At 50.2% G+C, this 20,862-nt stretch overlaps 2 protein-coding genes across 3 annotated transcripts; one reads left to right on the top strand and one right to left on the bottom strand.

Annotated features, from left to right (window-relative positions):
* Window positions 1-48: 48 nt before the first annotated feature.
* SEPTIN1 (septin 1) lies at window positions 49-13,196 on the bottom strand. The gene is made up of 11 exons (XM_044935788.2): window positions 13,019-13,196; window positions 3,341-3,431; window positions 3,162-3,248; window positions 2,784-2,907; window positions 2,343-2,477; window positions 2,129-2,246; window positions 1,389-1,490; window positions 1,166-1,265; window positions 818-983; window positions 486-576; window positions 49-391 (listed from the first exon to the last, which is right to left on the bottom strand). The coding sequence occupies exons 1-11, from the start codon at window positions 13,079-13,081 to the stop codon at window positions 305-307; spliced, it is 1,164 nt and encodes a 387-aa protein (XP_044791723.2). The 5' UTR covers window positions 13,082-13,196; the 3' UTR covers window positions 49-304.
* Window positions 12,638-17,651, top strand: ZNF48 (zinc finger protein 48). Of its 2 annotated transcripts, none has more exons than XM_025275166.3 (3): window positions 12,638-13,106; window positions 13,656-13,749; window positions 15,060-17,651. In XM_025275166.3, the coding sequence occupies exons 2-3, from the start codon at window positions 13,671-13,673 to the stop codon at window positions 16,859-16,861; spliced, it is 1,881 nt and encodes a 626-aa protein (XP_025130951.2). In that variant the 5' UTR covers window positions 12,638-13,106; window positions 13,656-13,670; the 3' UTR covers window positions 16,862-17,651. The 2 variants fall into 2 exon arrangements, with proteins under 2 accessions (XP_025130951.2, XP_025130952.1); XM_025275167.3 differs by lacking the exon at window positions 12,638-13,106 and adding an exon at window positions 13,316-13,487.
* Window positions 17,652-20,862: the final 3,211 nt, after the last annotated feature.

Genomic DNA, 20,862 nt, shown 5'->3' with positions numbered 1-20,862 from the left:
CTAAGCTCGCCACTTATTCCCGCTGGGAAACAGAAGACTTGCGTGGCCTCAGAGAAACTCAGTTTTTATTGAAATCACGGATAGGGAGAAGTGGGGAGGGGATGGGGGTGTTCAGGATTGGAAGAGGAGGTCGAGCTCCAGACGTGAGCTGGGGCGGAGCCAAAGGCGGGGCTACAAATTCCAGGATTGGGAGAACCTGAGAACCCGCCCCTTAGAAGGGCGGGCCTTACAGGCTGGGGCTCCGGGATTGGACAAGAGACGAACCGAAGGCGGACGCGAGGTAAAGAAAACCCCGATGGGGGCCTCAGAGAGCGTCCGACTGCTCGCCTTGAGCCTGGCTCAGCTGCATCTGGGCCTGCATCTTCTCCAACATCTCTTGCATGCGGCGCAGCTGTGCGGGGCAAGATTGCAGGCATTGGGTCCGGGCGAGGCCAGAGAGGGACTCCGAAGAGGACTTGGGGGTCTTGGTCTGGGGGAAAGCTCACCTCTTCGTCTTTCTCGCGAATTAACTTTTCCGTGTCTGCCAGAGGCAGCATGGGCAGCGGGATCTCTGTGGCGCTTTGGCGGGAAAGCTTACTAGGGGATGGGAGAGAAGAAAAGGAATCAAAGGCGAGGGCCTTGGTTGAGTCACCGCTGCGAGACAGGATCTGGAATTTGGAGTCTAGGAGGCGGAACCATATCCTTAGGTTAGGGAGGTAAGCAAAGGGGATGGGGAAAGAAAGGCCCTGGGAGAGAGAGGTCTAGAAGGTGAAGGTCGAGGTCATGGAGAGTGAGGGTGGGGCCTTGGAAGCACCTAACTGTCCGCGCTGGCTCTCACCTACGGCTGGCTCGATCCCGCGCCCCGGGCCGGGCCAGGCTCTGTAGGCAGCGGGCCCGGTAGCCCTCGTAGAGCAGGTCGTGTGTCACCTCCTTCAGGTCCTGCAGGTGTGTCTGCACGAGCATCCGTCGCAGGTTCAGGAAATCGCAGTGATGTGGGTTCTCCACTGGGGGGCGGACCCGCGAGCGTCAGGGAACTTAGGTCGGGTCGGCTGCCCAAGGACCCCTCTTTGGGCTCCTAGGACCCGTGGGACCAGAACTTTCCCCAACTTCACATGCTGGGTACGGTTGGCTGGGAGGCGGCCTGGGCTCCCTGCTGGCCTCAGAACGCGTACCCGGCCTTACTCACCCTCTACAGTGCCCCAGGAGTAGTGGCGTCCCCTCACCGGTCGGGGCCCGCCGTCCCGCACTACATCGCAGGAACCGACGACGGCAAAAGGGATGCTTTCCTAAAGGGGAGGAGTCAACGATCTCCATCCTCTCCCCGCCCCGTGGACAGAAACCTTTCTCAGCTCCCACCTCCACATCCGCCTCCCCTGGCTTCTCAGTCTTGTCCTGCTTTGCCTCTGTACCTTCATCTCCGCATCCTGCCTCTTGAAGTCTTCATCCTCATCAGAGTCACATTCGGGGAACTGGTAGATATTGATCTCTTCCTCCTTCAACTGTTCCCGGATCTTGGAGGAGACAGATGCAGACAGAAACACAGAGGCTGTGAGCCACAAAGACATTGCCTGACCAGAGACAGTGAGATCTAGATACAGACACGGGATGAAAGAGACAGAGAGGAAGGCGTGAAAAACAAAGATGGTGAGAGATGGGCATCCAGGAAGGCTGAAAACAAAATCTCAGACGATGAGAGAAAGAGACATAGATGATGAAAAACTGAGACCTTCCCCTAAGAGGAAAAAGACTGATGTTTGGAAAGTCTTGAAGATGAGCAGACACCAAAAGACTAGGAGAGAGAGACATAAGTAGAAACAGTGGGAGAGGGCGCTGAAGAAGTGGGGGGAAATGGGGGCATGGTGAGCATCCTGGGGCCAGACGGATAACATGGGTCGTTATGTCCACACTTCGCCCTCAGACAGATCTTAGCCAAGCATCCAGCCCAGGGATTCTATTCTGAGCCTCCAGAGATGTGGCTTCCTGAGGCAGCTTATGGCCCACCTTTCTCAAAAACTTTCTTCCAGTCTAGCCTGACACATCACACTCCGAAAAGGCTACCCCAAGATCAAAGAAGTCAAAGCTGAGTTCAGCTTTCATCATGACTTTTGGCTTCATGTGCAGACCAAAGGTCAGAGGCTACCACACATACCTTCTGTTTGAGGGCCTGTGTTTCCTTTGGCATTAGGGCATCTGCTTTGCCAATGACTGGGATGATGTTTACCTTCTCGTGCACTGCCCGGAGGAAGGCCACATCTAGGGGACGGAGCCTGCACCCAGAAATTGGTCAGGGCTCAGTTTCAGGGCACAGAGACCCACCCCCCACCCTCCCCAAATGTCCCAACCCCCTAGGGTGTCCCACAGACCCTCGGCCAAAGGGTGAGATGAAGTAGAGGCAGCAGTGGACACGGGAATCCTGGATGTTCTTCCGGTTCAGGCCACTCTCATCCCGAAGATACTGCTCAAACTGCTCCTCGATGAAGCGCACCACAGGTTGCCAGCTGGGGGTGTGGGGAGAGTGCCGGCAGTCAGAGATCCGGACCACAGTGGAGGGCAAGGGGCAAGGCTAGCCAGGACTGTAGGGGTGAGAAGCAGGGTCTTGGCTCCAACCAAAGATGTCAGAGGAAACTGGCAGGTGAGATGTTGGGAAGCACAAGGCATTTTGGGCCCCAAGACCACCAGAAACAGCTCCTGCTGTTGCAGGGACGTGAGTAGGGCAGGGCAGACCAGCCCTGAATCCGACCCCTCGGTCTCCACAGAGTAGCCACATTGGGAAGCTGAGCCCTGGGCTCTCCCCGATTCCTCACCAGTCTGAACAGTCCACTGAGTCCCCAAAGCCAGGTGTGTCCACCACAGTCAGCTTCACCTTAATACCCCCCTCCTCGATCTCCACGCCCCGGCGCTCGATGGTCAGCGTTTGCGTCAAGCGAGCTATGAGGATGGGGAGAGGTCAGGGAGCTGGCGAGGGGTCTGAAGCAGGACTAATTTCCTTTCTCAGACTCACAGTTGCCCCCCACCCATTTTTCAGGGGAGGAGACTGAGTCTCAGAGAAAAGCAGTGAGCTGCCTGAGTTCCCCAGAATGTCACGGGAGATCCAGAAGGAAAGGAAGAGTGTGCGGTCTGGGGACATGGGAGGAGAGGGGTCAGAGGGCATGGGCAGCATGGTGGGGAGAGGGGCATCTTACCACTGGCTTCTGGTATTTGCCGATCCTCATAGAGGTTGGTGAGAAATAGGCTGTTGATGAGGGTAGATTTTCCCAGGCCCGACTCCCCTGTGGACAGGTCAAGCCCAGTTGGTCAGGTGAGGGGACAGCTAAGGTCTCTTGAGGACACCCTACCAGGCCCCTCTCCAAAACCCTCAGACCTGCCACCATGAGTGTGAAGTCAAACCCCTTCTTGACAGACTTGCGATGCAGCTGGTTGGGGAGGGCGGCAAACCCCACATACTCCTTGTCCTGTTGGTGAAGGTGGATGATATGAGGCTGCTGGGGGTGGCAGGCAGGGTCCCCCAGTATGACCTGATCTCAGAGGCTAGGAGAAGTCAGCCTACTGTGGGTTGACCTGGACCTGGCTACCCTGCGGCCTGGGGACGGAGAGATGCCTGGATTCCTGGGCGTAAGGACTCACCATGGCCCCGATAGCTGTTGCTGCACCTGATGGCTCTCCCCACTTCCTCTGGTGGGGCAGGAAGTTGAGGGCGGCAAACAAGGGGGCGGGCAGTATAGGAACTGAGATGCTCCAACTGGCCCAGAGAGTGGGGAAAACCAAGATTGAGATCAGCTGGTTCTCGATTCCTGGGTCCCTTTGCCCATCACCCTGATAGGAAGCCTCAATCCCTCTGTTCTCTGTACACGTTTATTCCAAGCCCTGCTGTGGCCCCATCACCCTGATGGAAGGTAGGGTTTAAGCAGAGAGGAAGGAAGTGGGTTGATCTCTCTAGCAAGTGAGGTGAAGGCTTGGATAAAGACAGTTTAAAACCGTTTCAGCCTGGTGCTCTGTGATGACCTCAAGGGGTGTGATGGGGGTGAGGTAGGGAGAAGGCTCAAAAGAGAGGGGATATATACATACTTATGACTGATTCATGCTGTGGTATGGCAGAAACCAACACACCATTGTAAAATAATTATCTTCCAATTAAAAAATAATAAAATTATAAACAATTTCCAAGGGTCTGAGTGGACCAAAAGTAACAAGATTGAGGGTAGGAGGGACCATCAATTTTCCTCCCCAACTCATGCACTGGATTCTTAAAAAAGGACTTCAGATCTTTGGACACTACTGCCAGAGAGCCTGCCTTCAGAATCCTAGCCAAGGCACTCCTCTGCTCAAAACCCTTCACGGACTTCCCAGTGATCTTAGAATCAAGTCTGAGAGTCCTGGCCAAAGCCTCCTGCATCTGACCTCATCACCTCCTCTTTGATTCGCCCTTGGCAAGTGCCCACATCCTTGGCTCTGTCTACAATTTTGTTTATTTTATTTTTGCCTGTGCTGGGCCTTCATTGCTGCAAGGGCTCTTCTCTAGTTTCAATGAGCAAGGACTTCCCTCCAGTTGGGACGTACAGAGTTCTCATTGCGATGGCTCCTCTTGCTGCAAAGCATAGGCTCTAGGTGCAAGGGCTTCAGTAGTTGCAGCCCCTGGGCTCTAGAGCAGTCTCAGTAGTGGTGCACAGGCTTAGTTACTCCTTGGCACGTGGGATCTTCCCAGATCAGGGATGGAACCCATGTCTCCTGCACTGACAGGTGGATTCTTTACCACTGAGTCACCAGGGTAGCACCCTTGGCTCTGTCTATATTGAACTTTTCCTTCTTCTGCACAGGTGAACTCTGTCTTTCAAGAGTTTGACTCAAAGGGGTCTTCTTCCTCCTTTATGAAATCTTCCCCACCCACAAAAGGTAGAGTCATTTTCCATCCTCTGGACTCCCCAGCACCTTTCATAGCCCCTTCAATGCCCACCTTTGCTTACCTGGCTGTCTCTTCTACTCCTAGCTGAGCTTTCTGAGGGCAGGAACTATGTCTTCCTAATGTTTACATCCCTGGTGTCTTGCACAGGGCCTGGCACCAAGAAGGTGCCAATAAATAATATACCAGATGAATGAATGCATAAAAGAGTGAGTGATTGAAGTTAGTTAGGGAAAAGGCAGGGAGGCTGCAGAATGTGTAAAAGGAGCTTGTCTTTGGAGTCAGAAAGAACTTCCCAGACTTCAGTTCTACCACTTGCTGTGTGATCTTGGGCAAGTCATTTGCCCTCTCTGAACTCCATTTTTTTCATAGTAAGATGAAATGCACACACTTAGACTTTCTATCAGGAATTAGAGTGGTTTTGGATGACACAGGCTTTGGAGCTAATCATTTATGTATACAACATACCATATATACATATATATATATATTAATATATAGGTACACATGTTGTTGTTGTTGTTGTTTAGTTGCTAAGTTGTGCCTGACTTGTTTGCAACTCCATGGACTGTAGTCCGCCAGGCTCCTCTGTCCATGAAATTTGCCAGGTAAGAATATTGGAGTGGGTTGCCATTTCCTTCTACAGGGGATCATCCTGACCCAGGGATTGAACCTGCATCTCCTGCTTGGTGCACACACACACACACACACATATATATATATACATCCCAACTTTAGAATTTATTAACTGAGAATGGCCTCTCTGAACCTTAATATGACCTATAAAGCATTGTTTGGTTTGTGTGTGTTAGTCACTCATTCGTGTCTGACTCTGCAACTCCATGGGCTATAGCCTGCCAGGCTCCTCTGCCCATGAGATTTTCCTGACAAGCATACTGGACTGGGTAGCCATGAGATCTTCCCGTGAGATCTTTTCCGTGAGATCTTCCCGACCCAGGGATAGAACCCAAGTCTCCTGCATTGCAGGCAGATTCTTTACCATCTGAGCCACCAGGGAAGCCCATTGCTTGGTCTAGATCCTGCCTATTGCTCCAAACCCATTTTCATCCTTCACTCCTTGTGGTTCTGTTTATCATTTCCCATTTAGCCCCTGTTGTGTCCCTCCCCCACCTTCATGTGTTGGAGCCCTAACCCCCATGTGACTATATTTGGAAGTAAGACCTTTAAGGAGGTAATTAAGGTTAAATGAGGTCAGGAGGGTGGGGCCCTGATTGGATAGATCTGGTGCCCTTATAAGAAAAGACACCAGCGATCTCTGCGCATGCACAGAGAAAAGGCCATGTGAGGACATAGTGAGAAGGTGGCTGTCTGCAACCCAAGAAAAGAGGCCTCACCAGAAACCGCCTCTGCTGGCATTTTGATCTTGGACCTCCAGTCTCCAGAATTATGAGAAAATAAATATCTGTTGTTTAAGACTTCTAGTCTGTGGTTCTCTGTTATGCCAGCCTGAGTTCATACAGCCTCATAGCACCCTCCTTTCCCCTTATCCTAAGGCAACCACTCTAATGTGCACAATGTGTAATTTTTTTTTTGGTTCGTATATATTTTGAAAAATGTGTAGTACATGGTACACAAATGCTTATAGAAATAGTTCTTTGTGTTTACATATGTGTTATATATATATGTTATGTATGTAATGGGCTTCACTGGCGGTTCAGAAGGTAAAGAATCTGCCTGCAATGCAGGAGACCTGGGTTCAATCCCTGGGTTGGGAAGATTCCCTGGAGAAGGGAACAGCTACCCACTGTCTGGAGAACTCCATAGACAGAGGAGCCTGGCAGGCTACAGTCCACGGGGCCACAGAGTTGGACACGACTGAGCGACTTCCACTATGTATGTAATATATGTACATGGTATACAAATGTTTACACAAATAGCAGTGTAGTAGTGAAAGTCACTCAGTCGTGTCCAACTCTTTGTGACCCCATGGACTATACAGTTCATGCAATTCTCCAGGCCAGAATACTGGAGTGGGTAGCAGTTCCCTTCTCCAGGGGATCTTCCCAACCCAGGAATCAAACCCAGGTCTCCCGCATTGCAGACTGATTCTTTACCAGTTGAGCCACAAATAGTTATCTGTGTTAATATATATTTCTACTTATTAATTTATTCAATTAGCATTAACTCTTAAGATCCATCCATGCTGCCACTTTATCCTTGTTTCAACCTCATTTTTATTATATACATGTATATTTCAAATTATTAATCTTTGGCTGTGCTGGGTCTTAGTTGCTGCACGCAGGCTTTCTCTAGTTGCAGCGAGTGGGGCTACTCTACTCGCTAGTTGCTGAGCACAGCCTCTAGAGTGTGGGCTTCAGCAGTTGTAGAGCATGAGTTCTATAGTTGTGGCACACGGGCTTAGTTGCCCCATAGCATATGGGATCTCCCCAGACCAGGGATCAAACGCATGTCTTTGGCAGGCAGATTCAAAACCACCGGACCACCGGGAAAGTCCTTCCACCTCATTTTTAGTACTCCCTTTCTGTAACCCTGCGAAAACCACCCCTCTGGGCCTTACTTTCCTCATCTATCATATGGGATTGCATACTCCTGCCACACTGAATTCACAGAAGTTGTTCAAGTTTCCTATGCTTATAAAGATATATAGGGATTAAGAGCTGTGTGACCCTGGGCATCTTACTTTCCTGTGACTTGGTTTCTGTATCTGTTAAATAATTCATTAATAATTTCACCTCACAGGGCCATGATGAGGATTATGTATCTGATACACATAAAACTCTTAGCAGCGCCTGACATACAAGATGAGCTTGAATGCCAGCTCTTGCTGTGACATGAGCTGAGAGGTGCGACAGTGCCAATAGCCCCAAGCCTGTGACTGCTCTTCTGGATCAGTTGCTGAGAATCCAGACGGAGTGAATCAGTCAGGCTTGCTGCCCCTGGGGAGGCGGAGCCAGCCACAGGTAAGGGTGACACACGGCACTGGTGCTAAAAATGTAGTGTAGGAAGGAGATAAACAGAGTACTTTGAGAAGCCGAGGGACGGGATAATTACACCCTTCCCCTGCACCACAACCCTTTCTTCTGCACTTCTCATCAGGCCAAGCAGCCCTACCATTTTAGTTAAAACTCTGAAGCCTCCCTCCCTTGCCCTCTGCAAATATATCCAGTTGATTTTCAAGTCCTTTCTACTGATGAGAAAAAGCAGCCCTTCCTGCCTACATCCCTTACTGTTTTGCCCCTGCCCTGGTTTCAGACTCAAATCAGGCTCTTGCCCGAATTACTCAACAACCTTTAAGAAAATAACATGGGCACACCTGTCAGAATGGCTATCATCAAAAAGATCACAAATAACAAATGCTGGCGAGGATGTAGAGAAAAGAGAACCCTCGTACACTGTCGGTGGGGATGTAAATTGGTGTAGGCAATGTGGAAAACAGTATGGAGGTTCTGTAAACAACTAAAAATAGAACCACCATGTGATCCAACAATACCACTTATGGGAATGGATCTGAAGAAAATAAAAGCACTAACTCAGAAAGATACATGCACCCCAGTGTCCAAAGTATGGAAGCAATAACAGCCAAAATGTGGAGCAATTGGTGCCCATCAACAGATGAATGGATAAATAAGATGTGGTGTTACACACACACACACACAATGGAATACTACCTACTCAGTCATAAAAAAGAATAAAATTTTGCCATTTGCAACAACATGGATGGACTTGGAGAGTATTATACTTCGTGAAATAAGTCAGACAAAGACAAATACTATATATTATCACTTACATATGGAATCTAAAAAATAAAACAAGCTAATGAATATAACAAAACAGAAAGAGATTCACAGATCTAGAGAGTAAACTGGTGGTTACCAGTAGGGAATTGAGGGGGAGAAGGGCAAGATAGGGCTGAGAGATTAAGAGATACAAGCTCCTATGTGTAAAATAAATAAACTACAAGGATATATTGTACAGCACAAGAAATAGGGCCAACATTTTATAATAACTATAAATGCAGTATAATCTTTAAAAATTGTGAATCACTATGTCACAGACCTGAAGCTTATATAATATTGTAAATCAACTATACCTCAACAAAAAAAGAAAACAAAAGAAAAATAACATGTATATTCATTTATTTATTGTGTAACGAATACATATTCTCATGGAAAAATGAGCAACTGCAAATGGTTAGAAAAACATACATCTACTATCATTACTGATATAACCTCATTTTGATTTTCATCCTTCTGGATTTTCTCATATGCCTATGCATATGAATAAATATATATTCACAAAACTAAGATCATACTATAATTTTAGAAACCTGTTTTTGTCATTTAATATGTCCTGTAAGTCTATGATCATAAACACACATCTACATTATCATTTTTTAATAATTTTATTTCATTATCATTTATATACACTTATATTTCATTTGTATTTATTTATTTATTTGGCTGTGCCAGGTCTTAATTGCAGCATGGGGGAGAGAAGCTGGGCCCCGTGCATTGGGAGTGTGGCGTCTTAGCCTACATTATCGTTTTCATAGCTGCTTAGTATTTAGGTGGCACTAGTAAAGAACCTGCCTGCCAACGCAGAAGACGTTAAGACACGTAGATTCGATCCCTGGGTCGGGAAGATACCTTGGAGGAGGAAATGGAGTGAAAGTGTTTGGGCTGTATTCTTGCCAGGAGAATCCCACTTCAGTATTCTTGGCAGGAGAATCTCACGGACAGAGAAGCCTGGCAGGCTACGGTCCATAGGGTTGCAAAGAGCAGGATGTGACTGAAGCAACTTAGTGCACACACACACACATTTAGGTTGATTCCCACTCTTCCCCATGATAAACAACGCTGAGCTGGGATGACTATGTGGTGCTATCATTGTGCACTTATCCAAACCATTTCCTGGGGCCTCATTTCTATAAGGGGAATTACTGAGTCAAAGGAAGTCACATATTTAAGGCATTTGTGCATATTAACAAATGCCCTCAAAAAAGGTTCGTGGCCTGGTTAAGTTCAGAAATGACATGAATTAGTAGTGACTTTTCACTTTCATGCATTGGAGGAGGAAATGGCAACCCACTCCAGTGTTCTTCCCTGGAGAATCCCATGGACAGAGGAGCCTGGTGGGCTGCCGTCTATGGGGTCACACAGAGTCGGACACGACTGAAGCGACTGACTTAGCAGCAGCAGCAGCAGCAGTAGTGACACAATATTCCATTTACATGCTTATTAATTCCAACAAATTATGCTCAGTCATTCCTGGGATAAAGACTTTATAATGATAAATTTTGGGGCCTGTTTGGAAGGTTTCTATGGGGCAGTGAATGGTAGACAGCAGTCTTTCCTTTTCATAGTCACCTGGATTACTTCTTTTTCATCTCACCATCATATCTTCATAACCACCTATGGCCCTACCAGACATCCCTGGAAGGGCTTCTATATCTTTAGATCTGAGTTCAGATTCAGACCCAATAACTCCAGGTTTCATCTTCTCAAAGTTAGACCTTGTTCTACAAGTGACTATGGCATGAGGGCTGACCAGCCTTTGGGGGGCTCCCTCCAAGAGGGGCTGGCTCTTTGCCATTTTGGTACCCTCTTACCTCTGTTTCCCAGCAACGTGCCTGGTACATGTTGGACCCCCCAGGAAATGTTTGTGGAACTAATCATTAACTTACCATTTTATCTGCAGCTTCCACTACTTTCCTATTATATAAACTTATGACACATTTATCAGAGCTATTATTTTCCTCTTTTGAGGATTGATCATAATCATGGAGGATATATATATATATATATATATATATATATATAAAAAGATAATTACAGTCTATATAGGGCTTCCCTGGTGGCTCAGACGGTAAAATATCTGCAGAATTTGCCTGCAATGCAGGAGGTCCGGGTTTGATTCCTCGTTTGGGAAGATCCCCTAGAGAAGGGAATGACTTACCCACTCCTTCCCACTATTCTTACCTGGAGAATTCCATGGACAGAGGAACCTGGCAGGCTACAGTCCATGGGACTGCAGAGTTGGACACAACTGAGAGACTAACACTTCCATTTTTTCATATCTATATATGTATGTATTTGCCTGCTCCAAGTCTTAGCTGCAGCATGCAGGATCTTCAATCTTCATTGCACATCAGGGATCTCTTAGTTACAGCATGTGGGATCTACCTTCCCAACCAGGAATTGAATCCGTGTCCTCTGCATTGGGAGCTTGGAGTCTTAGCCACCAGATGACCAGGAAAGTCCCCTTAATCATCTTTGGATCCCCAAGCTTCTAGCGCATAGTAGGTTCTCCATTAGTGTGTGAGCGACTGTGCCTGGAGTTCTTCATTCAGGGTCCCCTTCAGCCAGGCTCTGGACTTTGCTGAAATCTTAGCTGATGGAAAGGATCAGCTTGAAAACACCACCTTCTTCCTTGGTTACTTCAGCCCAAAGAGTCACAACTGATATTTTTTACTGAGTACTTTACACATATTCTTCTCAGCCATTCAAATTAGGTAGTATCTCCATTTTACAGTTCAGGAAACAGAAGTAACTTCCCCACCCAAGGTTAAAGGGAGTAAATGACAAGATCAGGAATAAAACTCTGCATGAATGACCTTAAAGATAATGTCTGCAGCCACTAAACTCTACAGGTTTCTCTCTGTACTACATTCCTATCATATCTTTGTTCATTAGGTCAGTGTAGACTGTCCACACATCTGTATGTCTCCATGTTCTAGATGTGAGAAATTGGGCCATAAAGAAGGATGAGCACCAAAGAATTAATGCTTTCAAACTGCAGTACTGGAGAAGACTTTTGAGAGTCTCTTGGACAGCAAGGAGACCAAACCAGTCAATCCTAAAGGAAATCAACCCTGAATATTAACTGGAAGGATTGATGCTGAAGTTTAAGCTCCAATACTTTGGCCCCTGATGCAAAGAGCTGACTCATGGGAAAAGACCCTGATGCCGGGAAAGATTGAGAGCAGGAGGAGAAGCGGGCAACAGAGCATGAGATGGTTAGATAGCATCACCAACTCAATGAACATGAATTTGAGCAAACTCCGGGAGACAGTGAAGGACAGGGAAGCTTGTCATGGGATCACAAAGAGTTGGACATGACTTAGCAACTAAACAACAAATATTTGTGCATGCTCATTCCCACAAATAAGACCTCTTCCTGGTCTCCCATACTATAATATCTTGAATTAGTGCACATAACTCTCACGCCCTTACAGTTCTTATTTATCATGAATTCTGTGCTTGCCCCTTTAAATTGGTAGCACCCCAAAGACAACTCTTACACGTGTTTTATCTCTTTATCAAACTGTTGGCATAGTACTGAGGCACTAATAATTGTTGATTAATACACAAATCTTAATTAACCCTCTTCATCATTAGATGAGCTGCAAACAGAGGCACCCCACCCGCTCCCCAAAGGCAAACATGCCCAGAGGAGATACTGGGGATCACACCCCTGGGTCCACTGAAACAGCCCCAACCAGGGCCGCACCAAGCTAGGAAACAAGGTTTAATGTTTTCGCTTCTCCCTGGGTTCTTTTGTAGCGCCGTAGACCTGTCCCTAGTCTTCCCATGGCCTCTTTTCTATGCGTCTGTCTCTCTTTGTCTCTGCCAGTTTCACTCTTTGTTCCTCTGCCTCCGGGCTTGTTTCTCACCAGGTGCCCTGCCCAGTCCCTCCGACTCTGCTTCAACGACTTTATATCTCTCTTATCTGTTTCTACATGTCTTTGTTTCAGGAGGCCAGTCTTTTGCTCCTGTGTGTTTGGTCCGGGGCAGTCTCTCGGTCTCTCTGCCTTTGCATCCTCTCTGACTGGGGGCTCTTCGGGTTACGACTCTGTAAGTCTCCGGATCCAAGTCTAAGTCCATCGGCCTGCCTCTCCCCAGCATTTATCTGGCGTCTGCCACTAGCTCCCGATCCCGCCTCGGTATCCCCCAGCCCAGCCCCCACCCTCGGCCCCCGGCCTCGCCGACCAGACCGGCTTTGTTTCCTGTGTCTCGGCGCCCCGCCCCCGCCCCGTCTGGGGTCTCCGCCGCCCTCTGCCGCCCTTTGTCTGCCTTGGTCTTTCCCCCACCCCTTTCCCTGGGTCTGTCTTTGGCTGTCTCTTTGTTTCTCCAGGCTGGGGTGGCTGGAGCTGTTTGCTACCTCTGAAGGTCGGCGCGGGTGGCCGGACACAGCGACAATTAGGAAGTCTTCGGCCCTCCGCATCCAGCTCCAGCCCAGGAAACACACGGTTAATACCACAGAGTTCGGGCAATTGGACTTGGCTCAGAGTAGCCCTCTCCGCGGCACGCGGCTGCCCGCCGGCCACCGAGCTCCAGAGGACACGGGCGGCCCCCACAGGCGTGCAGCTCCTCCAGGGTCCTAGAGCGGCCCGGTGCCGCCTGGCGTTTCCGCTTCCCGTCCCCGCCCCCGGCGGCCGCCCCCGGGACGCCCGGGTCCGAGCCCCCTCCCCGTTTGGCGCCGAGCCCGATCCCCGAGCCACTAGTGGCACGGGCACCGGAGCCCCGCGGAGGAGCTCTGGAGGGCCCCGGACTGGCGGAAGCGGCGGCTGAAGCGGCGGCGGCAGCGGCGGGAGGGGAAGGGGGCGGCTGCGCGCCGGAAGGAGCAGCAGGTGCAGGGGCGGCTGGTGGCGCGGGCGGGGGTCACCGGAGCCGCGCCCCGTACCTCGGACACCCGAATGCTGTCCGGTGCCCGTGCCGGCCGGCAGAGGGCAGCGGCAGGGCCCCGCCGTCCGCACATGGCTGTGTGACCGTGAAATTGTGTTTGTCTCCTTGCTCAGGGCGGCGTGCCGGCGATGGAGCGCGCGGTGGGGCCCTGGGGTCCGGATCTCCGTGGCTCAGAGGAGAGAGAGCAGCTGAGAGGCGCCCGCACAGGTGAGGGCCGAAGCGGTGCACCTCCATGGGCAGGTAATGGCCGGGTGGGGCCCCGGGTTCTGGGCTTTGCGTAGCCCAGACCCAGAAAAATAGGACGTGAACTGTGCTTCCAGGGAGGGGTAGGGAACCAGCGTTTCTGAGCACCTACTAAGCGACACGCCTTGAGGGGCATCATTTCAAAGACTCTCTCCCCATCCCCTGCAGTCACCATCATCCTCGCTGCTTCAGTCCTACTTCAGGCCTCGTTCTGTCTCATCCTGGCAAATGCAGCGGCCTCCCCTCAGCCCTTTTCTCTCCAGTGTTGCACCCACTGTGCAGCCACATTGATCTGAGTCCTGGTCTAATCCTGTCTCCCTCCACAAAAATCTTCCCTAGCTCCCTTCTGCTACTAATTAAAAGCGTTAGTCTAGCGTTCAATTCAGATCTCCCATGCTTCATCTAGTCCCAACATCCTTTTCCAGCTTTCTCACACATTCCTTTCCATGGTTTACTTTTTTCCTGCACTGTGAAAGCCTAGCCCTATCTCTCTAATGTCCTCTCTCTAGTGACAGCACAGTTCATTCTGAGCCTGCAATTATAATTATTTGTGTTTTATCTTATTTCTCCTACCAGTGCTAAGTATCCTGAGGGACATCTTTGTGTCTGGGTCCTCTCAGATACATACAAGATGATTGAAGAAATAAACTACAGATTGGGCTAATAAAAGATAAAATCTAATTAGTAAATACCAGGCTTTCCACATAGAATATAAGGTAGGGCTTAACAGCAGGCTTGGGAATTAGACCTGAGTTAGAAACATGTTACTTTATAACCTTGAGCAAGTGACTTAGAATTCTCAGAGACTGCATGTCTGTAAAATGGGGACAGTTAATAGTATTACCTCATAGGATTGTTTGCAAGGATTCAGTAATGCTTACTTAAGTGATTGGCACATATGAAAGGCATGATAAAAGGAGGTTACTGTTACTGAGAGGCACAGACTATATAAGGGCTTCGGAAATTCAGAGGAGAGAGATCTTTGCGACCACAGATTGTCAGGGATGCCTTTTGGGGGAGACTGCTATTGAAGATAGTGTGTTAATCGCTCAGTCATGTCCGACTTTGCGATCCCATGGACCCACCAGGCTTCTCTGTGGAGTTCTCCAGGCCAGAATACTGGAGTGGGTGGCCATTCCCTTTTCCAGGTGGTCTTCCCAACCCATGGATCGAACCTGTTTCTCCCACGTCACAGGCTGATTCTTTACCATCTGAGCCTCAGAGGGAAGGCTGAGCCAAAAGGCAGGATCTACACCTCCTTTTTCTTTCCCCAGGTCTAGGGAGTGAGCATGCGGAGATTTCTCAGCCAGAAGAGTTTGAACATGCCCCACAGGAGGATGACTTGGAGTTCAAGGAAGAGGAAGATTTGGCCCCAGGTCATGAAGTAGGAAATGCCTCTCTCAAACCTGAAGGCATTCAGACCTGGGATGACCTGTGGGTCCAGAGGGAGGGGCCTGGAAAACCTCAGGCTCGGGACAGAGGCCCTCGGCTCCTAGGAGAACCACGCTGGGGCCAGGCTAGTGATCGGGCTGCTGTATGTGGCGAGTGTGGCAAGAGCTTTCGGCAGATGTCAGATCTGGTGAAACACCAGCGAACCCACACCGGGGAGAAGCCCTACAAGTGCGGGGTCTGTGGCAAGGGCTTTGGGGACAGCTCTGCCCGGATCAAACACCAACGAACTCATAGTGGTGAAAAGCCCTACAGAGCCCGGGCGCCAGCCCAGGGGCCCCCAAAGATTCCTCGGTCCAGGATCCCAGCTGGCGAGCGCCCCACTATCTGCGGTGAATGTGGCAAGAGCTTCCGGCAGAGTTCGGACCTGGTGAAACACCAGCGGACACACACGGGCGAGAAGCCGTACAAGTGTGGCATCTGTGGCAAGGGCTTTGGCGACAGTTCTGCCCGCATAAAGCACCAGCGGACACACCGAGGGGAGCAGCCCCCCCGGCCCGTGGTGCCCCGGCGGCAGCCATCTCGAGCTGCCACGGCAGCCGCCCAGGGACCTAAGGCCCAGGACAAGCCATACATCTGCACCGATTGTGGCAAAAGATTTGTGCTCAGCTGCAGCCTCCTGAGCCACCAGCGCAGTCACCTGGGGCCCAAGCCCTTCGGCTGCGATGTGTGTGGAAAGGAGTTTGCCCGGGGCTCAGATCTGGTGAAGCACCTGCGAGTGCACACGGGAGAGAAGCCCTACCTCTGCCCCGAGTGTGGCAAGGGCTTCGCTGACAGCTCTGCGCGGGTCAAGCACCTCCGCACCCACAGTGGCGAAAGGCCTCACGCCTGTCCCGAGTGTGACCGTACCTTCAGCCTCAGCTCCACCCTCCTCCGCCACCGCCTCACTCACATGGAGCCCCAGGACTTCAGCTTCCCAGGCTACCCTCTGGCCCCCCTGATCCCCAGCCCACCCCCCAGCTCCAGCCCGCCCCCACCTCCTCTAGGCACCAGCCCCCCGCTGACGCCTCGAAGCCCTTCACACTCAGGGGATGGCCCTTTTGGCCTGCCTGGCTTGGAGCCGGAGCCCGGGGGCCCACAGGCTGGAGAGCCACCACCACCACTGGCGGGTGACAAGCCCCACAAATGCCCTGAGTGTGGCAAGGGCTTCCGCCGGAGCTCGGACCTGGTGAAACACCATCGTGTACACACGGGGGAAAAACCCTACCTCTGCCCAGAATGCGGCAAAGGTTTTGCCGACAGCTCAGCCCGAGTCAAGCACCTCCGCACCCATCGTGGGGAACGGGCTAGGCCACCACCACCATCCACTCTCCTGAGGCCACATAACCCCCCTGGCCCAGCACCCACTGCCCCTCGATCACGAGTCCGGGCTCAGCCCTCTGGACCCAGCCAGCCCCATGTGTGCGGCTTCTGTGGGAAGGAGTTTCCCCGGAGCTCAGACCTGGTCAAACACAGGCGCACACACACTGGGGAGAAGCCATACAAGTGTGCAGAGTGTGGCAAGGGCTTTGGTGACAGTTCTGCCCGTATCAAGCACCAGCGTGGGCACCTGATCCTGAGGCCCTTTGGGACAGGAGATGGTCGGGCAAGGCCCCTCAAAGAGGAGCCACCAACGGGACTGGAATGATGGGGTCCAGGGAGGGTAGAGGCCCAAGAGACCAAAGGGAGGGTATCTGCTGCTTAAGCAGAGAAGAAAGGGCCTGGGAGGTGGTGGGAGGGAGAAGGAAGGGAAGAAACAAAGGGGAGAAAGGAGTGAATAGATAGAAATAGAGATTTGGAGACAAACGAACTTGAAGCTCAGGAAACAGTCCTGGCTGGGCTGGGTCAGGACCTTGCCAGTTTGGTTTATACCCCCAGCTTCTAGAACACTGCCTGGAATACAATAGGCAATAAATACTTGTTGATAAACTAGCGTTAGCCTGAGGGCCCTTAAAGAATTCTAAATTCCTACTGCCTCTTAACCTGTAAATTGACCCCTCCCGACCTTGCCTTCCCCCCGACCACCCAGACCAGCATCCTGAACCAGGTTTGTTAGACCTAGGAGCAGTGAGACTTCTGAGGTTAAGGGTGAGAGTGAGGCAGGGCCATCTTGACCATCTGCTGATGGGGAGAGTACTGTTGGTAGGCAGGCAGTACCCAGCCTCGGGCCACTGGACATGGTCGGAGCCAGGAAGAGGACACTTGGAGTGAGTCCAGACCCAACTGCCCTGACCACCTGGACACAACAGAATAGGAGAGAGACAGCGAAATGAGCACTCATTTGCTCTGGATGCCAAGCCCAGGTCCTGGTGGACGGCAGCAGAGACACATTGGCTGGGAGAAGGGCAGTATAGGAGTGAGGAAAGGCCAGGGAAGTGCCAAGGCCGAACAGCCACATCTCCATATGTCTTCTCGCCAATAAACTGCTTCTTACCTGAGGCTTGGACTGGTGTGTGCGTGTGTGTGCATCGTGAGGGGTGAAAAAGCTGAAGGGTCACCACAGGCAAAACCCACAAGCCATGTGTAAACTTGGCCTCTTTGAGCCCGTCAAAGAAATTGGGTCGTCAAAGCTGCTTTTTAGCTCAGGCGACGGGTTAAAAAACGGCCCCCAGGTCTGTCAGTTGATGCCCTAGACCTGAGTGCTGGCTGCCCACAGGCGCCACCTACGCCACAGGATCTAGCGCGACCCTTAAAAGGAAAAACGCGACGCCACGGGTGGGAGCGTGAGGGGTCGGTGTTAGGCAAGCGCTGTTGCTATGGCGACAAGTACCCGGAGAAAAGTGGCCAGCGGGTCTGGTAGCGGCGCCGAAGACCCAGACGCTGATGCTCTGCCTTCAGGGAAACCCCGCCTCCCTACGATCCCTTTTTATTTGTCGAGAAACGGGTCATTAGGCTGCATAGCCCAAAGGCAATGTCTCTATCCCCTGGAAAAGGCAACCATATTTCCCAGCCATCCGTGCGTCGTTAGATGCTGGACTCTTAATTCCCAGCTTTTTCCAAGGAGGGCGCCAGTAGGGAGGAAAGGGGGAAAAGGAACTGACCTGATTGGCTAGGGACCAAAAAGACTAGGGCGGCTCACCCATCTAAGAAACGAAGTACAAGACTGCTCTGCAACTTCGCTGGCTCGGCATTTCAGCTAATCTGCGTGCGGTAACGGTCGCTGGGTAGAAGCTCTCGCGACATCTTAACCATTAGCCGGGCTTCCCTAGAAACCAATGAAAGCTTGCTGCAGCGCGGTTCCTCCCAGCCTTCCCATCCCTACCAAGTTGTTAACACAGACTCGAAATCCCAGTGTTTTGACTTCAGCCCCGGGGTTCTTTGCGGCTTCTGTCCTTAGATGCACACACCCCTCAAAGACTTTAATGGAGGCCTTTGGGCAGATCGTTTCTGCTGGTTTCCGTGTCTCCCCACACTACCAGGTCGGCTTCCAAGCTAATCTGCAGTGAACTTTGTAAAAATTTGACCACATCGCTCCCCTATTAAAAACCCTGCCGTATAGCAGCATGTCCTGTCTGTAAAACTTAACTCCTTAGTTGGCATTCAAGACCTTCCACTTGTGTGGTTTCAACTCTGTGCCTCTTAAATGTTTTGTTTTCTTAACTTGGAATGCTACCCACCCCCAATCCAAATACCTTAAGCGTTACTTCCTCCCAGAAGCCTTCCCTAAACTTCCAACCTGGGTTAGAACCCCCCTTCCTCTGAGCCCTTAACACATCAAGAGCTTCTTTAGGATAAAGAGACAATCAACATTACCTACTGCTTGCTGGGTACTGGGCATAGAAAGATGAACAAGACAAAATGTCTGCCCTCAGTTTCTATGCAGAAGATAAACATTGAACAAATATTTTCAAGTGTGGTAAAGACTATGCAGGAAGCTTGCAGGTAGGAGAGAATCCTACATGATCCAATGCCTCTTCAAAGAAGTGGCAATTATGTTAAGACGTAAAGAATGATGGATGGTGGATGGTGTGTTCCCTGTACCAAGTCCTTAGGGATTCAGGAGCTCAAGTAAACCACTGAGGCTGAAGGCAAATAGTGAAATGCAGAATAGTGAAAAGTAAGATAAAGACTTTTCCAAATTCAACTTTCTACTGCCTAGTCCTAAACGGGACCTGGCACATAATAGCCCTCCCTCAATACTTTGGTGAATGATGTCCTTGAACATGATGTGCTCTTCACAAGAGTTCACAATCTCACAAACTGCTACCTGTTTGTCCATCTGGCAAACCCCCACTCATCTTTGAAGGCCCTTTATCTCTTCAGTGGAGAAGGACATGGCAACCCACTCCAGTACTCTTGCCTGGAAAATTCCATGGACTGAGGAGCCTGGTAGCCTACAGTCTAGGGGTCAGAAAGAGTCGGACACGACTGAGCGGCTTCACTCACTCACTATCTCTTCAGTGAGGCCTGCACCCAATATCCACTCCCTTCCAGGGAGTTATTCACTCACCCCACTATTCTGCCAGAACATCTATTATTTCCTTTTCATATGTATATTATATATAAAATATTATCTAGGCTTCCCTGGTGGCTCAGACAGTAAAGAATCTGCCCCACAATGCAGGAGACCCGAGTTCGATCCCTGGGTTGGGAAGATCCCCTGGAGAATATATTATTGGGTTTTAAAACTTTTTATTTTTGGCTGTGCCGGGTCTTTGTTGCTGCACGGGCTACTCTCTAGTTGCAGTGTGCAGGTTTCTCATTTTAGTGGCTTCTCGCTGTGGAGCACAGGCTGTAGTCGCACAGGCTCCAGTAGTTGCGGCTCCCAGGCCCTAGAGCACAGGCTCAATAGTTGTGGCACACAGGCTTAGTTGCTCAATGGCATGTGGAATCTTCTCTGATTAGGGATCGAACCTGTGTCTCCTGCACTGGCAGGGGGATTCTTTACCACTTAGCCCCTAGGGAAGCCCTACATGTGTGTTTTAAAATCATGATCTTCTTTATTAGACAAAGAGATTCTCAGGAACAAGCTCGGATTCCAGATAGGTACTTGTTCATGATCTTCCTTCTACAAGTGTCTATTCCCAAATCCTCCCACAGTAGGAGGACCTTCCAGTAGGGACTTTCACTGCTCTCGGCTGAGTCTCCTCACTGATTCTCCGAACCAGGGGGAAACACGTCTGGCCTTTTGCTAGATTTCTAGCCATAATCTGGCCCCTGCCTGCCTCTTTTCCAATTCCCACATGACATTTCTCCTCACTTGGCTCCAGCCACACGTCTTCTCTCTTTCCCTCAGACATGCCAACTTTAATCTCACCGTAAAGTTTCTGTAGTTCTGTCTAGAACATTCTTCATCTAGATTTTCAAATGATTAACCCTTTCTCATTATTCAAGTTTCATTTCATGTATTATTTCCTAAGAGATGCCTTCCCTGCTCACATTAAAGAAGCCCCCAACCATAGCCACCCCCTGTTGCACCATCTGGTCCTATTTCCTTCTGATACTTATCCTTAGCTGAAATTACCTTATTTACTTGTTGACATTTTGTACACCCTGAGAAGTGCCATAGTAGTCAAGGTTTTCATCTCTTTTGCACATGCCTGCATCTCCAATATCTAAAATGGTGTCAGGCACACAGTAGGGCTCAATAAATATTTGATGAGAGAACGAACACAAAGTGATTTTGAGGATCCTGATTGTATCATACTC

Source organism: Bubalus bubalis, chromosome 24 (assembly GCF_019923935.1).
Source record: "Bubalus bubalis isolate 160015118507 breed Murrah chromosome 24, NDDB_SH_1, whole genome shotgun sequence".
NCBI lineage: Eukaryota > Metazoa > Chordata > Mammalia > Artiodactyla > Bovidae > Bubalus > Bubalus bubalis.
Note: the sequence above shows the minus strand (reverse complement) of the source record. Positions and strands in the feature narration are given on the sequence as shown.